The sequence below is a fragment of the Ischnura elegans genome, chromosome 10, assembly GCF_921293095.1.
Source record: "Ischnura elegans chromosome 10, ioIscEleg1.1, whole genome shotgun sequence".
Taxonomy (NCBI): Eukaryota; Metazoa; Arthropoda; class Insecta; order Odonata; family Coenagrionidae; genus Ischnura; species Ischnura elegans.
The window spans coordinates 26,268,066-26,293,003 of NC_060255.1; the positions used below are offsets into that span (position 1 = coordinate 26,268,066).

At 36.1% G+C, this 24,938-nt stretch overlaps 1 protein-coding gene across 1 annotated transcript; it reads right to left on the minus strand.

Annotated features, from left to right (window-relative positions):
* Window positions 1–284: 284 nt before the first annotated feature.
* LOC124167370 (calpain-B-like) lies at window positions 285–24,938 on the minus strand. Its single transcript, XM_046545386.1, has 16 exons — window positions 24,832–24,938; window positions 18,984–19,072; window positions 17,513–17,677; window positions 16,996–17,065; window positions 16,094–16,214; window positions 15,709–15,843; window positions 13,450–13,621; window positions 12,884–13,056; window positions 12,561–12,808; window positions 9,812–9,978; window positions 8,859–9,073; window positions 8,710–8,740; window positions 6,667–6,814; window positions 4,817–4,944; window positions 2,441–2,636; window positions 285–957 (listed from the first exon to the last, which is right to left on the minus strand). Exons 2-16 carry the CDS (start codon window positions 19,011–19,013, stop codon window positions 872–874), a joined length of 2,085 nt encoding a protein of 694 aa, XP_046401342.1. The 5' UTR covers window positions 19,014–19,072; window positions 24,832–24,938; the 3' UTR covers window positions 285–871.

Sequence of the window (24,938 nt, forward strand, 5' to 3'; positions counted from 1 at the left end):
CGCCTTAGCATAGATCCGTGCCGTACCAATACAAAAATTCTGTGGAAATTTACAAAGGTTGTTTATCTTCATTCAGTACTTCTCAGTGGTTTAATGTATAACGGTAACAATTAATTAACGTTTGAGTAAATTGGAAGAGTTCATGCATATGGAAAAATAATAATGATGCCATAACGACTTGCATTTAATTTACAAATATTAGTATGTACCTTCATTTGTTTTCAAACTTGGCCATACTTCTCATTAATTTCATTAGTTCACTGCTGAATGCATTAATTTACTAATTTCTAGCTGTATCTTTACCTTTATTTTCTACAAAATACAGTACATTTGTGCATTATTATTTCAATGTAACATATTGAATATAGCTCTGATAACTCTTAGGAGGAATAAAGATTTTACACTTCTATCTGCAAATGTTAATACAATTCTTTTGATCCATGAGATCAATATTGGCATGTCAGTCTCACTTGCATACTAAAATTTTCATTTTTCAGGCTACTGTCAGCATTCATTACCCATTGTTAAGGATGTTATGGAGGCCTACTTTACCCCAGATATTCTAAGAAACCTTTAATTTCCTTTAGCCAAGAAAAAGACAATAAATCTTAAGTATCACCTTCTTGAGGATTTACAAAAACAGGCTTCCAAAGGCTAGAAGGTCAATTGGTTATAAAAGGAGGCTGGCGGAAGGTAGGTTGAATAACTCAACGCATCAACAAAATATATTAGTTTTTTACATTTTAATATATGTTTGCTCTTGTTCCTGAGAATATTGTACCTGTCATAAAAGCCTTATTATTATTGCTGAATTGTCCCATAGTTGTTGTTATCACAATTTCATCTGCAATTTCTTCCTGCCATATAGCCTTCATGAATACATTGTTACTTCTATCCATTCTTCCAAATTGAAGTTTGCAGAGTTTTTATTTTCTCTATCCTTCTCCTTAAAGATGGCTGTGAAGGAAATATGCATGTTAATATTTTGGAAAGTTTTATGATTATCACATTTAAGATTTATTGGTGCAAAAATCATCCATTATTATAATTTCATATTTTAATTTACACATAACACTCTTTTTGTATCAAATGTCCTACAAGTGCAGCCACCCCCTTTGTTACTGTGTTATGTAGTATCTATATAATCCTTGGTTTACCGAGAGCCTCAAATCAGTGGCCGAATTTGAAAATTTCTATCGAAATTTTGCCTGCATCCTTATGATTGAGGATTAATTGCAAGAAAAAATATAAAAGAGGTATACAAGAATTGCCATGAGAAAAAATTCCCAGGACCGGGAATCGAACCACGGACCTTTGGCTTTCCGGTCCACTGCACAGACCAATACGCTATCCAGGATCTTTAATTCTCATGGCAATTCTTGTATATTTCACCGCCGTTCACGCGGCAGGTCTAGAAATATTACATATAAAAGAGGTGCTTTTAGTTCATAGTGGTTCAGCAATGTCGCCCTTCATTGGGTGTTTCCTTGAAAGGTGTAGGGGACGAGCAGCAGCAGATCCAGGATAGGTACAAGGGGTGGGTTAGGGGGCACTCCTCTTCTGTATATATTCGACGACTGAACAAAATTACAATTTTATCTAGTGTAAATTAGATACCCCTCTCCGGATCCACCACTGGGGATGAGTGCAAATCATAACCTTTGGCTAATGCTTATGGTATGCCTAGTCTCCCCTCTTACAAGAAGGGCTTCTAGTCATGTATGTACAGCAATATACTTTCTTGGCAAATTTTCGCCTTTATGATTATTATATTAACACTACCCATGCAAAATTTCAATGTTATAAATCACATGACCATGTTAAAAAGCCACCCTCGATGCATGTGGTGATTGGAGTCATTTTTAGTGCAGTGTGGTGTATGATGGAGTTTATCCCCCACTGTAAATATTTTTGGTGGCTACTCCCCTATGTTAACATTAATTACCTTGAAAAATCAAAGACAGTTAATTTTTTCCGATTAAATACCAAATTACTGGAGTGTTTTATAGAATTTTGAGAAAATTATCTTTCTGTGTACCTAAAAAATACACAAAAGTCTTCCCAATAGCCTTTTGACTTCGCTTGCATTGATCACAATGTTTGGAAGTTTATGAATGAACTTAAGAATTTTACATTTTATTTCGTCGTGAAATGCGAGGCTGGGGCTGCAACAGCTGGTGAGAAAATTGTGCACAAGGCATCTTATCCTGCAAGATGCAAAGAAATCGAAATATCTGTTGAGGTTCAGGCAATGCTACAGATCAGTTTGTCACATTGTACATATTCATTTATAAGAGTTGCCTACCAGTGAACACATGTACATAAGTGTGGGTCTCTCTCATGGATGATTCATCTAGCTTATGGTTGGTTGGTTTGATATTGGTTGTTCTTAACTTCAAACTTATTGTTTTTTTAAATTATTGGTTTTTCCCATACTTACCTAACATTCCTTTCAACTTGATTGCACATGCCAGGAAATCATCAAGACTAATTTCCCCTTTGCGGTCCGCATAACGGTGCACTATCATGTACAAAATACGCTTACTTAGGCGAAATCCTGCTGCAGATAATGCATCTTTCAGTTCATCAACATTCAGTTTTCCAGAATCATCTTTATCATATTTTTGAAAGATATCCTGGAAAAATAATTAAGTTCAATAGAATATCAGTATACATTATAAAGACCTTGGTCTTATTGTAATTAACCCTGTTACTCTTGTGAAGTTCTTCAAATATTTGTGTCTTTCTATTCCAATAATGGATGTACTGACATATTTGAAAAAAGTTTACTTCATCAATAAATCAATTACCTAAAAAATTTGTGTCGGAAATGTAGTCAATAGTTTTGGTAACTGACGTAGAAAACGCATGGGCTATGTGAATTTCCACAAGGTTCTTTATATGTATGTTGCTTATTTCTTTTTTGCACATAATAGGTTTGATAGATAGATTTTTAAGGATTTTAGAATAAAGACTGTAAGGAGAGAAATCTATAGTCAGCCTACTGAAATGAGGCTTTTGAGCTGTCTATTACCAACCAAATTTTCTCATGTACCACCTACCATTAAGGTGCATGGTACATGAGAAAATATGCTGTTTTTTTCTACCCCATTTTTTTATTCAACCTTCATTTTAAATGTAAAATATCATGGGCATTTCTTATTTAAAATGACCTACTTAAACTGACCTTGCATTGATTTTGCACCAAGATATAATTTACACGTATACATTACTGCCACCAAATATGGTTTTATGGCCCTTCTCCTTCCCTCCATGAATTATGTACCCCTTTCGCACCAAATACTGTGCCCATGTGGCCAGGCATTTTCTTCACAAAAGAACGAAAGCCCCATACATATATGCGGCGTGGGATGGAGAAAAGTGACTGGTATGGACCCAGAAAAGTGGTCATCCCTCAAGGCCCAACTTATCGCTAGCCCAGGTCCTTCCTCGGCCGCTTAGATCGACCCTTTCCTATCCCTATCATTATAGTCACCCACTGCTATTTGCAGTGTATTAAAAAAAATATTTGTTGCTCATGTTATTAACCTCAAGTTAGAGATGAATTCTTCTTTTTTTGCTTATCACATGGAAATCTCAAACAGAATTCCAATGTTAATATCAGCGGAGTTCAGTTCAGTTACAACTGAACTATGTGGAACAAAAATATTCTAAATCCATATGAACGTTTGAGCTTCATTTAAAATCTCTTCATGCTCAGAAAAACACAGTGAATTCAATTTGTATGTTCAAAAATCTATGGGAACAACAAATATTTGTGTATAAAAAACATGGTTATTTCATTCAGTTGACTGTGGCCGTGTTTTGAAGGAGTCTTTTAATCCTTCTAGGGTCTCGAATGGTAGCCAAGGGAAGGGATCGGCATCGTGTTGAGTTAGGTCCCAGCGTAAGGACGGATGTGAACCTCTGCCATCCATTGACGCGAGAGAGCTTTGTACTGTGGAGTGAAAAATATTTTCAAGGGGCACGCAACGTGGTAGATTTCCCTCCACGAGTCTCCGGTGTGAAAGGTTCAAATTAATTCACCATGAACCACCAACCCTCCCTTTATGAGCACTCATGAATCAGATGCCATGTCCTATTAATAAATTGGGCATCTCAACCCGTCCTTTTTAAAGAGGCGGACCAAAAGTGGGTGTAGAAACTTCCCACTGCAGATTGTTGCGGAGGGCAACTGATGTAGAATTATGTCTGGAGTTTTTTTAATTGCTGGTATTCAGAGGGTGTCTTATGCACGTCTTGTTATTGATTAATTGCCATAACAGCTTGTTTTCATGGTATATCAAATGCGGTATGGTGCGTGTGGTGCTTTTTCTTCCGAGATAGCTGCACTAGAGGCGTGGGGCAGCGGCTTCAACCAGGTTGGCAGACCGTAGTTACAGAGCTTCAAAATTCTTGTCATTGCTTGGCATCCACAATCAACACATTACATGTAATCTGAATTCTTATTTTTATTGAAGAGTGGTTTTAATTTTATATCCATCAGCCCATTCACTTGTATATTTTCAACTTAAAAATAATAGAAACTATCTAAAGGAAATGTACTTTGAACTTTGACACGGTATAAAAAGAATGATTTTTTAATAGCAATTTTTAACTATGTTAAGTGAGACTCTGAAGGCACTCCCTAGCCCTCCCTTTCTGGAACTCCTCTCCTTGGCTCTGAGCTAAGCCAATGTGCAAATGACTACATACTTTACCCCTTTGATCCTGCTGATTTCATAGCTTTTTCTCTATGAATCAGGTAATGTTGAAGTAAAATTATCACTTCATATTATTAGTTTAATATACATACCAGCCATTTTTGTATGTTGTACATTAATTTTTTAAATTCATCATAGCCTAATTTTCCTGATCGGTCACCATCCATCATAGACACCATCGTACGGCATGTGTTTTTAGAAATACCTTTATTTTTGGTTTCTGGAATATTAAATTTTCAACATTAAATTCATATTCAGTGAGAAATGTCTGCTTAGTAAAGGCCACTTATTTTAACATGATTTGAAAGTATGGTCTCTCTGTTAACTCTTTTGCTATCCTATTCTTATGAGCATTTATGAGACTTGGAGTAGAAATATTCTTTCGTTGACTCCAAAAAAAAAAAAAAAACATGTTTCTTTGAAAGTTTGATAGTATGAACCTTTTCCTGATAGATGTGGTATTTATCATTCCCATATTGCTGGATGATAAAGACATGACAATTAGTAGATTGTTAGAAACTAGGTGGTTAAATTAAACATATGTATTTACAATTGTCTGTTTGCATCATTTTCTGCTGGAACTGAAAACCAAATGATAATCAGTATGACAGGGTTTATTCAGGGCTGGAAGGCATGAGGTAGCACTGACATGAGAGTATACCAGTGGCGGATACAGAAAAAACTCAAGGGGGGGGCGCAACATATCTTGAGTTGTCTTTACTTTTATCGTAATAAAAGATGATCAAGTCACAGGCAAAGTATATGAAAATTTATTTAAAGTGATTATAAACATGTAAAAGACAATGCCATCTTATGATATAAAAAAGTCAAAATTGTGGTTTTGCAATGTTCGGCAATACAGGCGGACCCGCAAGGGGGGGGCACGCGCCCCCTGCGCCCCCCATCTATATCCGCCACTGGAGTATACTTTACTTTTTAGAGACTTAATCAGTGTCGTTAATAAAATGCAAAGGAAAGCGGCGTGATTCCTCAAAAACTGCTGGGAGATAAATCTGGGAGCTTACTAGGGACTCGCAGGCTGCATGCTGGGCTTGGGTTGCCTGAACTATGAAGGGTAGACATCTTTCAGAGCGACACAGAGAACATCATGTTAGAACCTCATTATGTTTCTATAGCCCACAAAAGTGATAAAGAAAGAGATATTTTGCTGATTTGAGAGGTTTAGTAATTTAAAAAAAATTGGAATGAAGATCAGGTAGAAGTCAAGGAAATTGAAAGATGGTATAAACCCTGTTTGAGTAGATCTTCAACTTCCAAATACATTCAGAACATTATGAATGCTCAAAATTTGATTTTTTATTCATTTGGTGCATGATTTTCCTAATTAAAGGGAACAATTGTCATGAAATTTAGGCCCAACTCATTATTTAGAAGAGATGCAATTCAATTGGAATTTGACTGGCTTTATCTATTCAAGCATTTGTATTCCGTGAGACGGTAAACTCAATTTCTGTAATTACGCACTACTTTCATGGCAGAGCCTCAAGCACCACCTGAAAAATGGTGCTTGGACAGAAACAAAGAGTAAAGGCAAGCATGTTCATGACTCTTGAGTTGAATGCCATTTTGCAGATGAAATGCTAATATTATTTTCCTCTGGTAATATTGGGGTTCACCTTTGAGCAAAAAAGTGATTCGTACAACCTACTCAGTCAGTAAAAATAGATCTTAATGAGCACAATTTGCCATGACGGCATGATTATGTGAGAAAATAATCTTTTCAATCGACCCTTTTTAAATTCTTTTCATAAAATTTTCTTTGGCATACGTAAATCCTCTGTTTTGGGTTACATTTGTGAGGATCTTTACACCAGCAGCACTTCGCCTAATGGAATTTGCTTTTTATTATTGATAATTTTGCTGCATTGATAACATTTGTACACATATATGTGGAATAAATAGGGAAAAATTTTTTGCTCACCTTCCTCAAATGCATTATCGAGCAATTCTTTTAGCTCTTTCCAGTCAACTTCATTGTCTTCACCGCATATTTCTTTGAATGCTTCTTTGATTTTCTCTTCAATCTCCTCTTTAGTTTCTCCATTGCCTTCTTCTTGTTGATAACTTTCCTAATTTAAAAGATAAGGTTTAAAATGAGGTTTTTTTCCTTCTATTGTCCTCTATATTTAATATTAAATGAGTATCTTGTAGTGTAGGTCCTGAATGATAAGTTTTGGTGTAATTAAGGCAGTGTTCGCAATTACTTAGATGAGAAGTGATGCATTTGAATATGGACTAGTTTATTCTATTCAAGCATTTGTACTTTGTGAAATGATTCACTCAATTTCCCAAAATAGCTACAACGTGTGTTTGAGTGTGTATAATTGATGGCATTGAGCCTTTCCAAACTGGCATTAACATAGTAGGTATTTATGTACATACTTCCCAAAGTTCTATGCTATAAACATAAGCCATGAATGTCATAATAAATTAAAAATACTTCAGTAATATAATATTAGCTTTCCTTTACAATATTATCTGATATAGTTCCATTATTCATGTTTCTTACTGATCATCTGTAAGTTTCCTACCCATAAGCATGTACGAGGGTCATTCAATAAGTCTTTAGAATCCCCGAGAAATTGCTCTCTTAGTATCAAAAATTAATGTTGACCAGTAAGTAGCACTCGTGACTAGCCAGCTGTTGAAGTTTAAGCTGTGTCCATCCCATGCTTTCATTGTTGTTGCCGATTGTGTTGAACAACTTTAATTTGTTAGTAAAAATGGATAAAATTGAGTTTTGTGCGGTGATAAAACACTTGTTTTTGAAAGGCTAACGCCGAAAGATATCAAAGCTAACTTGAATGAAGCTCATGGAAGATCTGATCCTGTGTTTGAAACTATTTAATATTGGGGAGATGAGTTAAAATGTGGCCATACATCCAAAAAAATGAACATAGGTAGTTCCGGACACTCCGTGGAAGTGTCTACTCCCCAAAATGATTGACAAAAAGCACGATATGGTTTAAGTGCTAGACGAATCAAAGTACGTGATATAGGTTAAGTCACAGGCATATTGCAATGCACAATTGCTTTAATTTTGCAAGGAATTTGGGGGCAAAAAAAATATCCATAATCCGGACAATTTACGTCGAAGGAGGAATTCATTGCGCAAACCAATGGCTATTGTGAAGAGATCCCAAAATTGTACTTTTTGGACGGCTCAAAATGCTTGGAAAAATGCTTACAAAATTTCGTGTGGCTGAAAGAAGACTATATTGAATAATATAAAAATATTGACCAATATAATTTGTTTTCATACCATTTTTGAAAAACTTTGAATGACCCTCATACATAGAAACAAATAGATTTATTTCTAAAACCAATCATTATTAATATCATTAAATGCAAGGAAAATATGTAATGCATTATGAAGTTTAAGGAATAAGTCAGAAAATTACAGAGGTGTGCAAATTTGTCCATAGGAATCAAATATCTATGAGAAGCAGGGGTAGCAACTGTAATCCAAAGGGTGCGTGAAGCTCCTGAAACAATTTCCTGTGGACTACTGTATTAAAGCTATTAATTATTTTTTAGCTCCTTATTTCTAAAGTATTCTAGTGGTCAAGGTAAATTTATATAAAGTGTTACACGATTCACCCAGTCTGTCCTTCCTCCCACTGTCCCAATATTTTCTGTAACCACCAGATTATGCAAGAAAATAATCTATTCAATAGACCCTCTTGGAATTCTTTTCATAAAATTTCTCTGTCATCCCAGCCCCTGTCCCCGCTTATCTACCTTTCTTCCATCTAATGCAGTTTTCAGAATCCCCTCCTCACAGAGATCTGAACCTTATGTCTCCTCTGCAATTCCTATAAAAGTTTCCTTTCCCTACCTACCATGTCTTAGCATTTCCAGTCTCCATCTGTCTGCTTATACATGTAGTAAGGGTGTTAGGGGATTGACTTACTTTTTAGGTGAGAAAAATGTTAAAAAAAGAAGAAAAAGCATTTTTTATTACCTCTTCTTCTCCAAATTCTTCATCATGTTCTCTGGAATGAAAAAGGTCTATGTCATTGAGGTTTTAATTCCAAGTCTGTTCAGGTGGCAGATTTATTATATAGCGAGAGGCACATGTTGAAATTCAACGGGTTTAGTCAGTATACTTACTTCATTTCATTGTACTTCTCTGTGAATACCCTTAGTAGATACTCTCCTTCAACTCTAGGCTGGTATACTGCTGGTACAATACAGTATGTGCCTGGTGTTAGGAGGAAACGATTTGTAATTGCCCGTTGATAGGAGTATGTTGGGGTATTCACTGCCCTGTTGTACAAGAAAAACTGAGAATCAAGGGGTTTGGATTGTTTTTCTAGATTTTCCACCTGAAAAATGAAAATGCAAATGTTAATTTTAGGCAAAAAATTCAATGAAAATCTATTTTTTTTATTGTATCATTTTCAAGGATCCGTCTTTGACCACTCACTGGAAGCATTAAGTTAAAGGTGCTCTATCAGCGACGAGAATAAATTTAGTATGCTGTGAAAAATTTCCTGTGATTGGGTGGCTTAAAGATCCATCTTAATGGTATCCATATCGAATTGGGTTTCCAAAGCTAAGCACTTCTCACATAGCCCAATTTCTAACCAGTGCCATAGTTTGAGTATCAATGGTAAGCATTGGCTGTCCATGGCCTCGAGTCCCTTAATTTAGTATCGTTGGGTATTGAATACGTAGATGACAGCATGAGAATTTGCTTTATGTGATCACTACTAGAAGTTATGTTGTGTATTAGTGACAGCTTTTATTTCAAAGCCTCAGAGATTAATACAATCCTGGATTGCTCTAAAATAGTCCATTCTTTCAAGTATCTCTTTGGTGAATTCATCCCATCTAAGGATAATTTCAGTGCCTGTTTAAAGTATGTAACTCTGCAAAAAAAGCATGTTTGAATTTTTTTCTTTTTGTGAATGAAAAATCAATGGAATGCATCAAGGAAAGTGACTATTCTTTGTGAAAGAATGAAGGGTTTGTTTTTAATCTTTATATAGTTGGCATTATTTTTTTAATTTAAAGTCTCCAATGTGATGGGCATCACTTTTCTGTACCTAACATGGACTCACTCTATAAACAGATACTCCAATGCAGAGATTATCAACTCCTTGTCCCATTGAACGTCTGCTCCTCTGCATTAATGACACTATAACAGTATTCTTGGTTGCATCATCACCATCCTCTGGATCTGGATCTTCCACAGTAATGAAATATTGAGGATTCTGGCAGTAAATGGCTGTAGGGAAAATGTAAGACATTTAGAAATTCTCTCTTTAAACCCAAGTATACAATTATGTAATACATACTGTATGTATGACATTATTGCCATGTTTTCATAAGCATTTTAGGAAGGCAGAGAATGAATCAAATTATATACTCGTATCAAATGAATATCTTGAGAACTGATGAGTAAGAATTTCTCTTGAGTCTATTTGAATTCAGTGGAAATCCAGTCCATCTTAGACTTGTACCATTTCTAACCAAAATTTCAGTCTTTTAATTAAATTTTGCGTTATTCCTAATGTAATAAGAATATTTTAAGGCCAATGTAAGAATTCCACAGATGTTAATGAAATGAATGTCATTCTTCCTTATGGCTTTCGTGTATTTAACTGCTTGCAGCTTCCATCATTAGTATTTATTTTATCATTTCAATTTCTGTACTTTTATGTGTTTCACATGATATTCTCCACATGTAAAGAGAAATGTGTCAACTCACTGCCTATTTGTGAGGGACTGAAAACCTTGTGTGGAAACCCTCATCATACCTCCCTCTTATCCAGTTATTTTTGTGGACGGATTACTTGTACAGACGTAAAACTTATGCCATCATCTTGAAATTTTTAGGCTGTGCAGAGTGGACCTGGTTAAAATATTTTCGTATATCTCAAATACATAAATAAAAAATTACATCTGAGAAAATAATTACCTATATGGCTAAAATTTCAAATTTTAGATACATGCAAATGTAGACAATAGTCTACCTACTTTACATGCTCTGAAATTTTCAAGATGATAGCATTAATTTCAAGCAAGTTTCATCACAAAAAAACGGTTGAACATGAGGTGTGCATCCTCTTCAGGGACTCCAACAAATATCGTTACCATCACTCCAACAAAAAAATGATCTACATCAATCGACCAATATCTGGGTAACCAGATGAAAAAATTTTGCTTTCTACATACTTTCCAATTGCTTTCTGGTAACTTTCAGATTGCCTACCAAAGGTGCAAAAAGAAAGTACATATATGTATGTACATACATTTTTGGATGGCAAATTTGTCGCATTTATTCTCTGAAATAATTCACAGTCCAAGGAAGAGGATTTGGAAACCAATCGGATGGCAACTAGTCACAATACAAGCCAACCTGAAAGCATTGGAAGCCAATTGGAGAGCTAAGTTGCTTCTAATTTTATTTCCTTTTTGCCTGCAGAAAGGAAACGGAATGCAAAAATTTTCATCTGGGTATTCCAAGTCTGCCTTTTCAGTGCGCCCATTGTTCCTCGTGGAATTAAAGGATCACACACTAATTGTGCATTTTTAATGTTATTCCTATTGAACATTTATCAAACTTTTGCACAAATTTTATTCTTTTGCATGCTAAAAATGTTTACTTTTATATCATGATGAGTTAAATTCAACTCAATAAAAATGGCGGAATTCGACATAGAAATTAATGCAAGTTTGGGAGGTGGACTCATGATCAGAATGTGGACACATTAAAAATATAGTGTGTGGATATTGAATGCCACGTTTGTTGGTAAGGTTACAGATGCAGATTCAGGGATATGACAAGTCAGGAAAATCAGCATAATTATGGAAATGTCAGTAAATTAAAAATGGCATTGCCAGGGAAAATTGAGTTTTGGTGAATGCTGACGTATTTTTATGCCTGAATTACTGTGCCTGCATAAAGAAGAAAAGTCACTATATAGTATGGAAGGTCACTCCCAGTGAGAAATGGGTGGTGGAATCCACGTGGAACCCACGTGGAGAATTAACGTGGATACCACATGTTTTTGGTCGTGGAATCAACGTGGAACCCACGTGGAAATTTGGTGGAAAAATTAAAACAGCAGTTGGTGCTGTCCTAAAACCATTAAAACCTCAACCACTCTATATCTAAACCTTCTATATATGTGTCTACGATTTTTCATGTGCTCTCATGGCTGCCTTTCCACGAATTATATAAAAATAGAATGTGCGATACATTTTCACATAACTAGCGTGGTTTCAGGATGATAAATGACGCAATGTCACCAGAGAGTTAAGTTCCACAAATTAGAAATTCTGTTTAACATTTTATGATAATCACCACAAATCCACTTGAAATCAACGTGGATTCCACGTGGGTCCAACCACTCAATATCCACCACCACCAAATATCCACCACTCAACGTGGATTCCACGTGGGTTCCACCACCCATTTCTCACTGGGCTCATGGTATTAGGTGGTCATTTTAACCACAGCACTCTCGTCAATCTCAATAGAAAACCACCAGGTTAATCTTAATACTTCATTTGAGAATGCGGGAATTCAGCTCCATGGCGTCCTAATGTACTATGAAATTTAAAATCTAACTAAATAATTGTGGCTATTAGAGTTTATATTTTGTGTTGTACCCCATTTGAGAGCAAAAGTATTATTACTATGTATGTTTCCTGATTAGGCTGGGTCTATAGGGTAGAGGGTATACCCTCAAAATATTTTTTTAGTCTACCTTCTCAGGCCTACTTTGAAAAACAATCCTAGATATGCGTAATGTTGAAATTTTATCCCAATGGACTTGGGAGTGTTGGTTACCAGAAACTTACTTGTGGCAACATTGCATCCTCCAGCAGAAATCCCACGTACCCATTGGCCGTGGAACTCGTTCACCTCCCATCGTCTCTTTCCATCACTTCCCGATGTTCTAAATCCATCAGGGCCTAAGTGGGTCATATCCATGGATGTGAAGTTATTTTTGAAATCTTGCACTGATATCCAAAACTCCCCATCACTTTCAAATGTAAGACCAATGCTCTGCCTCTCTGATTGTGAAATGCTATTCCATTCCCTTGACCTGTTGGAAATAGGAGTTTGTATTAATTTATTGTGAAAACTGTGGAAAATTTGCAATTGACAATTTACTGCTTACCTATCACTCCATGGACCTTTCCATTCTGCCTCATTACCCCATGGATTACGTACACGGACGAGTTGGACTTTGTGTCCTGTGCTAAGAGTCACTTCTTTCACATCAGTTATGCTATATGCATGGGTTGTAATAAGACCTAGTGATGTTCTATCTTCCATTACTCCTCCTGTACCCTATACAATAATCAAAAGTATGAATAATGTATTCCAGTCATTTATTTTATGACTGTCACACTCTTATTTATATAATACATTTTTTCAGCAATTTTTTATATTTTTAAGTCATTAGCAGTCAAACCTATGAAGTTAGTAATCAAAATATTCAATATAATAATTTCAATTCAGATTTGCGCATCACTTCATTAATTTTATCAATTGTGCCCAGAGGTGGTGTCGGTATGTTATTGTAGAGATTTGTCTTTTTCGGTGAAAATGGGGCTGCAATGGCCATGCAAGGAATTTATCTCTTGTTGTGAGATAATAGCTGTGAGAACTCAGATGGATGTCTCATGCTGATAAATGAATATGTACTAATTTAAAGTAGGTAGTTAGAATTTATATACATACCTCAATTGAGCATCCCATGAGTGATGAACGGTCTATAGCTTTTTTCATGATATGGAATAAATCACTGGCATTATATTCAGATAGTTTAATCACCTCTGTCAGACCTCCTGTGAAGTCCTCTAATGCCTCATATGTGAAACCACCAACAAGGGCCTGGTATGATCCATTCAATCTGCCAAGGAAGAATATGAAATATTTGGTATGTAATTGATGCAGAAACATTTCGATGCATATAGGTGTCACATATGTTATAAATCAGCTTGTTTTGAACTTGTAGACAGTGGCCACTTATGGATGGAATGGTGTTATAATCCTCACTTTATGTTTGCAGGTGAGCTTTTGTGAGAGCGTGGACACGCTTGAAGGGCTTCGTAGTTGGTAGAGGGGTAATACCGAGAGAGATAGCGGTAGTGAACTTAACATTGCCAAATGTACATAGCCACCCTAGTTTGTCACTGAAAACTTATAAGTCACGGGTGGTCACAGGTATTTTGGGTGCTGCACCGAGACAATATACCCACTCTTTAGGCAGATTGAGGATAATCCTTTCATAGAAGCCCATGACATGTCATCTGCCACACTGAATGCCATACCGTTTGTGGAGGAATATTTTAAGACATATAAGGAGAATGTGTGAAGTTTGGCAACACTGCTCGAAGAGCAGATTCACAATGTTTATACGACAGAGGTCTGAGAGCAATTAAAGTTCCGTAGTGCTAGGCCACACCTGCTGATTGTTAAATGGAAAGTCACTTGTCGAGAAATTTCCCTCACCTTACCCCTACTTGCTTTAGCCACTCCTGTTCACCCACAAAGATAAAATGAACAGTCTAGTGACTGTAAATACATATCTTAAATTATTACTTAAAGGTAGGTAAATTAAAGTGCAAATATTTGCTGGTTTCAACAGGCAAATGGGACTTGATTGAGGTAAAAATGTACAAATTGAATAATACAGAGAGGTTTATACATATAAGAATTATTATGTAAGTTGTATTATATTAACTTTGAGGTAGCATAAACATGCACAAATGTGTTAGATGAGATAGCTATGGGTAGAAGTTATATCACTTCAGCATTTGATAAAAATCTTGTTTCTTAACCCTTTCCCTGCCAGCCCATTTCGGATGGGATGTGTGAAGACTGCCAAGGCTATTTTCTGGAATTTGCAACATGTCAGATTTTAAAATTTTTTCAGCTACTTAATTTTATTTAACCCTTTCGCGCCGGACCTTTGTTGAGGGAAATTCTTCCTCAATATGTGTCTCTTGAAAGCTTTCTTTACTCCCCTGAACGAAGCTTTTTCGCATCGACTGAAGGCAATGTTTCCCTCCCTAACAATTTTTGGACCCAACTCAGCGGGGCGCCGATCCCTTTCCTTGGCCTCTGTCCCAGACCCTAGAAGGATTAAAAGCCCCTTCCTAGCACGAGTCCGCGGTCAACTGGCTAAAATATTAACTCAAAATATATGCAAATATTTGTTGCTCGTATCGATTTTTTTACATTCAAAAGGAATTGTGTGTTTTTTTCTGAGCGTTCAGAAATTTTAAACGAAGTTCTAACGTTGATACAGACGGATTTAGTATATTTACAAGTTGATCTATAACTCTGTTGATATTAACGTTAGAATTTTGTTTGAAATTTCCATGTGGTCAGCAAAAAAAGGAGAATTCATTTATAGCATTGGATTTCAGAAGTAAGCAACAAATTTTTTTTTGGAAAACACACTGCAAATGACAGTGGTTGACTGCGTGGAGAGGATAGGAAAGGGTCGACCTGAGCGGCCGAAGAAGGGACTGGGCTCGCGCTAAGGCGGATCTCGAAGAGCGACCGCAACCGTGGGTCTATTGTGTCCACCACGGTTACTTTTTTCGACCTGTGCCGCACAGGCGCGGCATTCGTTGGTTAGGGAAGGAAAATTCACGCCGCACAGGTGTGGCATTCGTTGTTTATGGAAGAAAATCCTCGCCGCACAGGTGCGGCATTCGGCACGAAAGGGTTAATGCATCTACATTTTTTCCCAATACTTAAGATATATTTATATCTTTTAACAATATATAAATTATGGGGGTTTACTTAAATTAGAACCGTTGAAAAAGCCACAATCACGAAACAAAAAGTCAAATAACTCCGGCCGATAAATCAGCCCCAGGCAGTTTTCACTCTACCAGCGAGGGCTGATATATCAGCCCTCGATATCAGTAAAAGGATTAATTTAATCAGAATTCTAAAATTGTTAGTAAAAAAATTACTACTTACTTGGCATAAGCTTTCTCTAGAAGAGAACCCCAGAATTCATCATTCCCAACTGAATGAAGGAACATAGGCCGGTTATGTTTTGTTGGTAGGTAATCGTCAACTACCACATCCACCCATTTTCCTAATTGCCAGAACCTTAAAAGAAATTGCGTATCCTCTGTAATAATTTTAATTTATCAAGGTACTCTGAAACTTTATCCCGTTACTTATATTTAATGCAAACAAATTGAGAAAAATGAAGTTAAGGCTGTCAATCAAGTGTTTGAAATTGTTGATCCCAACTACACTCCTATGGTATGAGATTTGAAGCAAATTTTGTTTTTGTATTGTAAAAAACAGTTTTGCTCTGAGATAGTAAAGACCACTGAATATTATTTTAACCTACCGGAAGTGGAATATTCCAGCATATTCACCTTCTTTGAACGATTGATTTCTGTCGACTACATTGTCAACAATGTTTTGGTGAAGAGTGATGTTAGCTATTGCAGAAATTAGCCAGCAGTCACCTGAAATTAAGTTCATTTTTCTTTAAAGATGCATGCTCGACCATCCGTATGAAACTCAATTCATGTGGATAGAGTTTTTATTTTGCCAGTTATGACTACCATTGAACTTTTTGAAGCATTCACATGTACACTTTAATTAGGAATGTAAAGTAGGGCCAGTACACCGTACCGGCCCAACTACAGCACTGCAGTTAAACCAGCCAATTCGTATTTAAGATGGATATGTACAATCACTATCAGCATTTATGTTCTTAAAGTAACCTTTACCATCTTTTCTTTTATTTTAACTCATCTATCAGATTTTTTATTTTTAGTCTGTTGAGGATAGAGAAAAACATTTTTCCCCACTAGATAACCTTTAGTAGCAGAAATGCCAAATTAATTTTGTGAGGTTAATTATCCCCTGAAATTTATTGGATTTTTTCTGCTTTTGTTGTGTTTCACTGTTTTTCCACATGCCTATTTAGGTGACTTGCTGAGTAGATGTATTCCCCAGACACACTCTACCCCATTACATTTATGCAATGATGTTCTACTAGTTTATTTTGGCCTAAAAATTCTCACAAAACAGCTCCATCATCTTAGTGTAGAGGACTATCATAAATTAATGTACATTCTTTCCTTAAAAAGGTACCTCTTTTCCTGGGTGCAGCCTAAATATCTTTTATAGGTGAGAATTAGAAGCATATGGAATAGGAATGCCTGTTGTGGTATATTGAAAATTTGCCATGAATTTTTTTTTTATTTTACCAATAATTGAGAACTGCTGTGAATAGTATACCTAATTCTCCTTGATTGATGTCAAACCTTGAAGTTCCGTCCAAAACGAATTTTGGGTCTCTTGTGATGTCCTAGTGATAAAATTAATGGAGAATTAGTTTTCTGCTATTATCATATTTGTTTTTGATATAGTTTTGTTCCTCATTAAAATATAGAAGAAATCATGAAAATTTAAGTGGTATTTGCTGGTTTGTTGTGCAGAGAATTAGGGAGTGTGAAATTTTTTTGTCAAATACTCATATGAAGTCACAAATATTGTCCAGTTACAATTACATATTCCAAAAGGCAATAGGAAATGGAATGTTTTTGTGATTTTATGCAGCTAAATTTTCCAAAATGTATCATAGGTAATTCTGGTCAAAGGGCTACAAGGTGAACAAGTTATTTCAATATAAAGAATTTATTGAAAAATGAGTGCAATGAATTTGACAGCGTGAAATGTCTTAAAGTTGTTAACAGTTGAAATTACTAGATAATCTTATGCAGTTTAAGGTATAAATCTTGGTAGGATTACTCACAGATGGCCTCTTCCAGTCTTGATATCCCCATTGACCCAGTGACCGGTTGTCTGCTGGAAATTCTTGATCTCGGAATAGATATCCTTTGGAGAGGCAATAGTTTCGTATTTCCTCATAGTCTTGAATGTTTCCTTTTATTTTTGTTCCTGATCCTCTCTCTCCTAGCTGAGAAATATTGAACATAAATTAAGTTTGTGTGAACATATGCTGGAGAAAAAATTTTAGGGATGGATTGCCCCAGGAAATTATTCAGATCCAGATCTGGACCAGATTCTTGTATATAGCCTCTGATACTGGGACATTTTTAATTTCAAACTAGAAAATGAAGTTATTTAAAAAATCTTGTTTCATTTTGGTTCATATATGAAAAGGGAAGCTATTTTGGTTGTCGCACTCCCATACAGCGCAGGGAGAAATTTACTCGTGTATACTGAGTCGAAATTTGGTGTAAGGAATAAGTTGAGAAATCGCCCATTTTTACAGGTGTACCTACTTGCTGTGTGAATTTGGTCCAACTCTCTTGACCTTTATAAGGGAGTACTCACATTATTTTTAATGGTTTGATATTTTTTGGTCCCAATTACACTGTGATTTTGATTAATCGTTTGGAATATGTTTGATGGTATAAAATTCGAAGAATCAAGCGAGATGGAGTGGAATTGATTCATAATGAAACACTGACTTGCAATTTTCCACAAAAATTGCAAGTCAGTGTTTCATTATGTTTGATGGTATTATTTGACTCCATACGATTTAAATATTATGTAGGAGAGAACAGTTATTCTTCAATATAAATGCCAGTCTATATCGGCTTATGCGAGGAGAAAACTGGAAATCTAAGTACCCACATGAAATCAATGGTTTTTGAGTTTTTATTTCTGGAATGGTTATAGGATGGATTCAAAAGTAAACTTTGTTGTATTCCACAAAGTATTCATTTAATAACTCAACTGATTATGACCTTCTCAGGTCATTATCAAGAGGTGAATTCGCCACTTGATAGGGACCTAAAAAGTTGGAAACCAGTTAAGTTTTTTAATAAATACCGTGTGGAATACAAAAAAGTTAACTGTTGAATCTATCTTATTTACTCCTAAAATTACAGACTTATTTGTGAAATTGAATCAGGTTTTATTATCCAGGAAACATAATGTCCTAAAATATTTTGATCCAATGTATTTGATCTGGCTATCGTTAATGCATATTGATACAGAGTTTTATAGCAGTGTGAGTGGAATGAAATTTGGATCATTAATGTGTGTAGGGTTGCATCCTGGGTTAAAATATGTTATTACACCGATGGACTCGGTTCAAATGATTTAAGAGTTCTGAAATTTATGTATCTTGACATGATCCATAGTATGAATTCATGAGGATGTTTATTAGGAAAAATATGAGTCCCAAATCATACAATTTATTCTATCCTCTTTATTTTTTCTCTTTAGCGACTGCAATTTTATTCTCTACGTACCTTGTAAACATGTACTGGATTTTGGGTCATCGTCAATGTCTTTTCCACTGCTTTACCACATTTATGCTAGTCACATAACTTGGATCCCTCTGAAACAATAGAATGTAGTGAAGTTGCTAATGAGAGTCATTTGTGCAAATTTTAGTGATAAATATTACACGAAAATGTTATTTAAACCCTGTAGGCATAATTTTTATGTGTTAATACAGCTATGGGTTCGAATTTTGTAGAAATAAACTGCACTTAAAACTTCTATTCACAAAAATTCAGTGCCCTTACTTTGAGGCCTTGGAAAATTAGTATTTGCAATAAAGTCAACAGGAGTACCATTATAAACTTACGTTGCTGAAGTTGAGACTGTTCTTTGTGGATGCATTTAATCTAAAATCTAAGGGATTATACATCAGCAGGGCTCCTGATTGAAGGGATGAAGAAATTCTTGGGAGTAATATAAAGTTTCAGGGCACTTTGAAAACGCTGTCTAACAATATGTGCTGGTGGGTAAGGGGAGGTTCTGTGCTCCTGGCTCATTCAACAATGTTCACTTCAGACAGCATCACAATTCACCATTATTTTCTACCACGCCTTGGTGTTATACAATATCTCTTAGCGTTTATATGATACAGGTCTGTCATGCCTCGACAAGTTGCATTTGGGTATTTATTTATTATTTTTACACTTTATTAGTTAAGCTGATGAAATAAAAAGCTTTCATTGGAGAGCCATCTTAAAGATTACCATCTTTCCAAACTCTCCAAAAATTAATGGGAGTGGGAGGCAATTCTTCCCCCAAGAAGAAAATCCTGTACCTGCCCTTGCACAAATGCATTTGTTTATTATCGTGAAAAGGGAAGAATGAACGTTTATTTTGTCTCAGAATATTTTTGTGTACTTCGTACATTCTTTCAGTTATTAGGATTGTGACCATTTTTCATCCTTTTGGCCTTTATTTTGTTGAAGTTCAAACCAGTGTAGTAGCCTCATTAGCGAATTAATTCCCCCCTCCGTTTTCTAGAAATATCGAAAAGGTGGTAATCAGGGCCGAATGTAAAATGTGGGTGGCCCGGGGCCAATTTTGGGGGGGAGTCTGCGAGGCCCACTGTTTCAAGGTGTTTCAATTTGTAATGTAAAAACAGGAATTGTAAGTAACAATTTTTTAGCAAAATTATAAACAATATATACACATATAATTAATGGATAAAGTGTTTTTATCATCTGCGTTAACCATTAATGTCAAAGTTGATGACTAGGTACATGTTAACCAAAAAAAACCAACTTCACTTCGAATCTCCTCATACTTGAGATATATCTCAATATTGGCGGAAGGCTCATGCTTGGCGGGTGGCCTATGGCCCGGGCCCCCTCTTTGTTCCGGCCCTGATGGTAATATTTAACGAATTGCATAGCACCAAGGCTCCGCGGATAGTAATGAATAGAGCGCGGGAAAACGGTCATTTGACTGTTTGGTGAAATGGGACTTCTATGATTTTAAATACAAGGGCTGTTCGGAAAGTAACCTCCGTTTTTTTATAAATAAAACGCTAAAGTAGAATTTTAAAAAATATCTAATCCGAAAAATATTATCCGAAAACTACGACTTTCCTTCACTTTTGAACATAATTTCCATGAAAATTTAAGCTTTTATCATACCTATAGACTAACTTTGAAATTCCTTCTGCAAAAAAATCTCCAGCCTGTGCCTTGAGCCATCTTTGAGCTCTTCATCGTCCTCAAATCGCCGGGAGGCAAGCCATTTCTTCTTATCCGTTAAGAGGTATATTTTATTTTATTCCCTAAGAAATTCCCATTGAAAAACCTTTCTTTTTACATTATTTCCAAACCACCGAATACGGTTCATATTGGCCATTTTACATCGGGGTATTCAGCAAATATACCAATGGCACGTACACGAACAACCATGCCCTGGACAGGGGGGAATCTACCCCGGCGGGGCTCGAACCCGCGCCATCACGTTTGTTTTGGGAGGACTTTAACCCGCTACCACCGAGGCTGGCCAGGTCCCAGAAAGGTCTTTTCTCATTGCTAGAACCTGAATACGTCCTTATTTAGAAGTGTACGACCCCGAAATTCTTATTCATTTTGCGCTCTTCAAATTTGCCATGAGATACATTTCCTTCAACACGTAATTCGATTTACCCATAGTTGCAATGTCAATTGACAATCGTTGTCCACAATATTTAGCGATATTATTTGATTCTCCCCCCCCCCCCCCTTTTAAGCCCTTTTTCAGGTTTATAACGAAATTGTATCTCCTTTTTCCACGACTAAGTCTGCAGGCGAAATGAAAAAAAAAAACAAGTTGATTTGGCTCTGCACAAGGCGGTTAATGTGATTGATGAGAAAGCTGATGGCCACCTGCAGAGCTCCGCGAAAGAAATAATATGAGGCTAAAATGATTGTTGTAGTGCAGGTCAGGCGCGCAGCTAGGAATAGGGTGGTTTCCTATTACTTTTTTAATGCCGAAATCGAAAGATTATTACTCCTGGAGTATGTATTTCACGCTTTTAGATTTTTAAATGACGATATCTATTTTTCGCGATTAAATGAAAAGTGAAAATTTTCTAGCGCGCGAAAACGCGACGCGTAAGTATGAATGTCGGGAAATCTCTCCGTGTGACATATTTCTGGTTCCCGCTGCCGCCTTGTGAGGTGACCTTGAGGCGAGTTGAGCGCTGATACGACGCAGGCTGCTAGCGGGTAGCTGAGTACCCTGCTGGCTGGTAGCGCTTGGCTTAAATAAGGATTATTAATACCTTATCAAATGAAGAAAACTATACGACCTTAGCCAGTTTTAATAAGTGATTATAAAGACATGTTTCCCTGAGCTCTGCGCCTCATGCATGCATTGGTAACCTCAGACAACGTATAACTCCTGTCTTCTCGTATAGAAACTAGGTCCCTGTGACGTCACGTGGAGTGGTAACGCATGGGCGCCAATCTGTGCCCTTTTCAAATGAGGATAAAAATGGACCATTGCCATTCGTCTAAACCGGTATTTCTAAAACCAAATAATTTGTATATTATGAATACACTAATGGTGGGTAACGAATCGCAATCAATGACTTTCGTTTTTTTTGATGAAGGAAACTACCCTATTAAGGCTAGGGGAGGTTTAGGAGCAACTAATACTGTGGGGTATGGAATACGGGATGAGAGGGTGCCCTCCCTCAGAAAATTTTAAAGATGAATGGTTAAAAATGATGAGTTTTACGGCTTTCTGAGGGATATTTCATAAACCCTTACCCTATTCTATAAGTAATATTTATCCAATTAAGTAAACTGGATTAAATTTAAAAAATTCTCTGAAATCTGGGGGGAGGGTTAATCCACCTGAACCCACCCCCTTGCTGCGCCACTGGTGCGGGTTTCGTGACCAAATTGCCTGAAATTTGTTTGAATTTCGGAGTGGTAAGGATTTAAAAAATCGAAATAATTCTTTTTCAAGTATGTTTATTGACTAATCTTCCATTTTTTGTAAGTGGCCATCGGGTATGCCTAGAAAAATGAGATTTCCGGTGTTTCCTATTGCTCAAATGTGATTATTTGAGTGGTCTGGGAGTAATTTGCAACTTTCACAGTTAACGGTACTTCCGACTTTGCTATACTCTGCTTTGGCATGTGCCAATTTTAACTAGTTTGTCCTTACCTCTCACTTTGTACTCTATTTTTTACAAATAGACCCTTAGCTTTTCTGATGTTTTTTTTAAAGTGTACCTCAAAATTAAATTTTGAGTTGTCGATAAAATAAACTGTATTAGTTTAAAATATGATGAGATTCTTTCCCGGCGTATTAATTGAGTGAAGTCCTCTCGGGAAACGTTGGTGCCTATAAATCAAATCAACCGGTGGAAATCCCGAGAGGACTTCACTGTATTAGTTTACATTTTGACTGTGTATCATATAAAAATGTTAAAGAAACAACCTTTTAGACAAAAATGTGTATAAAGTCATAATGTACCACTATTACTATCAGAAAACAACGTAAAATATCAAAACTTTTGAACAACCGCCGTTTGGGACAAATCTGCTGTTTTAGGTGTGTAAAATAATTAAAAAAATAAATCGTTGAGTTTTTTTCCGCGAAGAGAGTAGTCTCAAACATTAAAATTGATGTCATCTTACGAATACTAGGTATTGAATATTAATATTGTTATCGTAATGTTGAAAGAGAGGGAACACTGAATTTCTAAGTGGCACAATAATGTTACGTCTGCGGTTCTAATATTAACACTCGTAGGTTGTCTTTCTTACAAGCAGTGGCGGATACAGAAAAAACTCAAGGGGGGGGCGCAACATATCTTGAGTTGTCTTTACTTTTACCGTAATAAGAGATGATCAAGTCACAGGCAAAGTATAAGAAAATTTTATTTAAAGTGATAATAAACATGTAAAAGACAATGCCATCTTATAATATAAAATATTTACAATTGTGATTTTGCAATGTTCGGCAATACAACCGGACCCGCAAGGGGGGGGCGCGCGCCCCCTGCGCCCCCCATCTGAATCCGCCACTGCTTACAAGCCTCATGGGCATGAAGTATCTCAAGTTAGGATACTTTATGCCCAATACTTTATACTGTTACCCTCCGCTATCTCAAGAAAGTAAAGGGGGCCGTGGCCCCTGCGACCCTCCCACTTCCCCGGGTGTTACTGCCCCTGCAGCAGTCTTTCATCGTGATAATTATGCAAAAATTTCATTTAAATCTATTTCAATAAATATTTCACCACGATTGCCTTCAAATATTGCCTTCAAATTCAACTGTTCAACATATGTAATTAAATTTGAATCCACAAATCAATTGAAATGAGATTGGTAAAATTTAATGCTATGTTTTTTTCGAGTTTCCTTCATTAGGTAAACTTGATACTATTAAAAGCTAGGTATTCTTGGTAAACACATCATCAGTAAAGCAAAAAATACACAAGCTATATACCTATTTGAATGCACATGCTTTCTGTTGAAAATGTTACTTCATAAACTGCGTCTTGTAGATACTGAAAATCATATGTACGTATGATTTTGCTCAATTATCTTCCCCTGCTTTTCTAGCTGTAGCCATCTGACCTTGAATAAATTTACGATAGTTCAGTCACCGTTCAAGATTTTTATTGAAATTGTCTAAAATCAAAGAAACCGCTTTTAGAAAAATAACGGATATCATACGTCCGGCATCGAGGGTAAAAGTCTGCATACGATTTCGGAATTTAAGGAAACATTTGTAAGCTTGTTTTTTATTTGTACTAGTGCTTTTTAGCCCGCCATAGCTCATATATTTAAAATTTAACACTGAACTATGATTTTCATGCATTCTTAATAAAGCAAAACATTCATTTGACCGATGGAGAAGGTTTATTGACAAAAACGCTGAACTTTTCGTGATAAATACGTTATAGGCGTATTAATTTTTAAATGACGTTTGCTATTAATTTTTCTCGTGTGTTCGCTACAAACATGGCTTAAATTAGTTTAATTCTTATGATGAGCATTTGCAAAAGGAAAAAATCTGTTTCGTCGCAAAATCTCTGAGAAAGTGCAAAAAGTCAACATCTATGCCTTAAGAGTAAGACGCATTTACAATTTATTGAAATTTAATAGTAGTTGCTGAAATACATAATTTGTAATGCAAATTTAATATCTAATATTTATTATATATCTAATACATTTTATTTTAACCTTACTCCTGAAATCTAACGCTCTATCCTCTTGTCTACTACGCTTCCCATTGTAAATTTTAAAAACTTAATTTAAAAGTAATCATTTCATTTAGTGCTGATTTTGCCTTTCAGTGAACACAATGGATGTATCAAATAAAAAAAATAACCGTACCTGATTCTGTGGATAATTCCCCTCCAGCTAACCGCAGCTCCAGGCTGGACAATCGGTTTCGCAGATGTGCCAAGCTCTTCGATAGCCCTACTATCACATTTTCCCTT

Coding starts and splice junctions, on each gene's coding strand:
- LOC124167370 (XM_046545386.1), bottom strand. CDS start 19,013: ATGACCCAAAATCCAGTACATGTTTACAAG. Junction 13,057..13,449: donor TCATGGGATGCTCAATTGAG/GTATGTATATAA, acceptor ATTATTGTATAG/GGTACAGGAGGAGTAATGGA. Junction 2,637..4,816: donor ACAACATACAAAAATGGCTG/GTATGTATATTA, acceptor TTATTTTTCCAG/GATATCTTTCAAAAATATGA.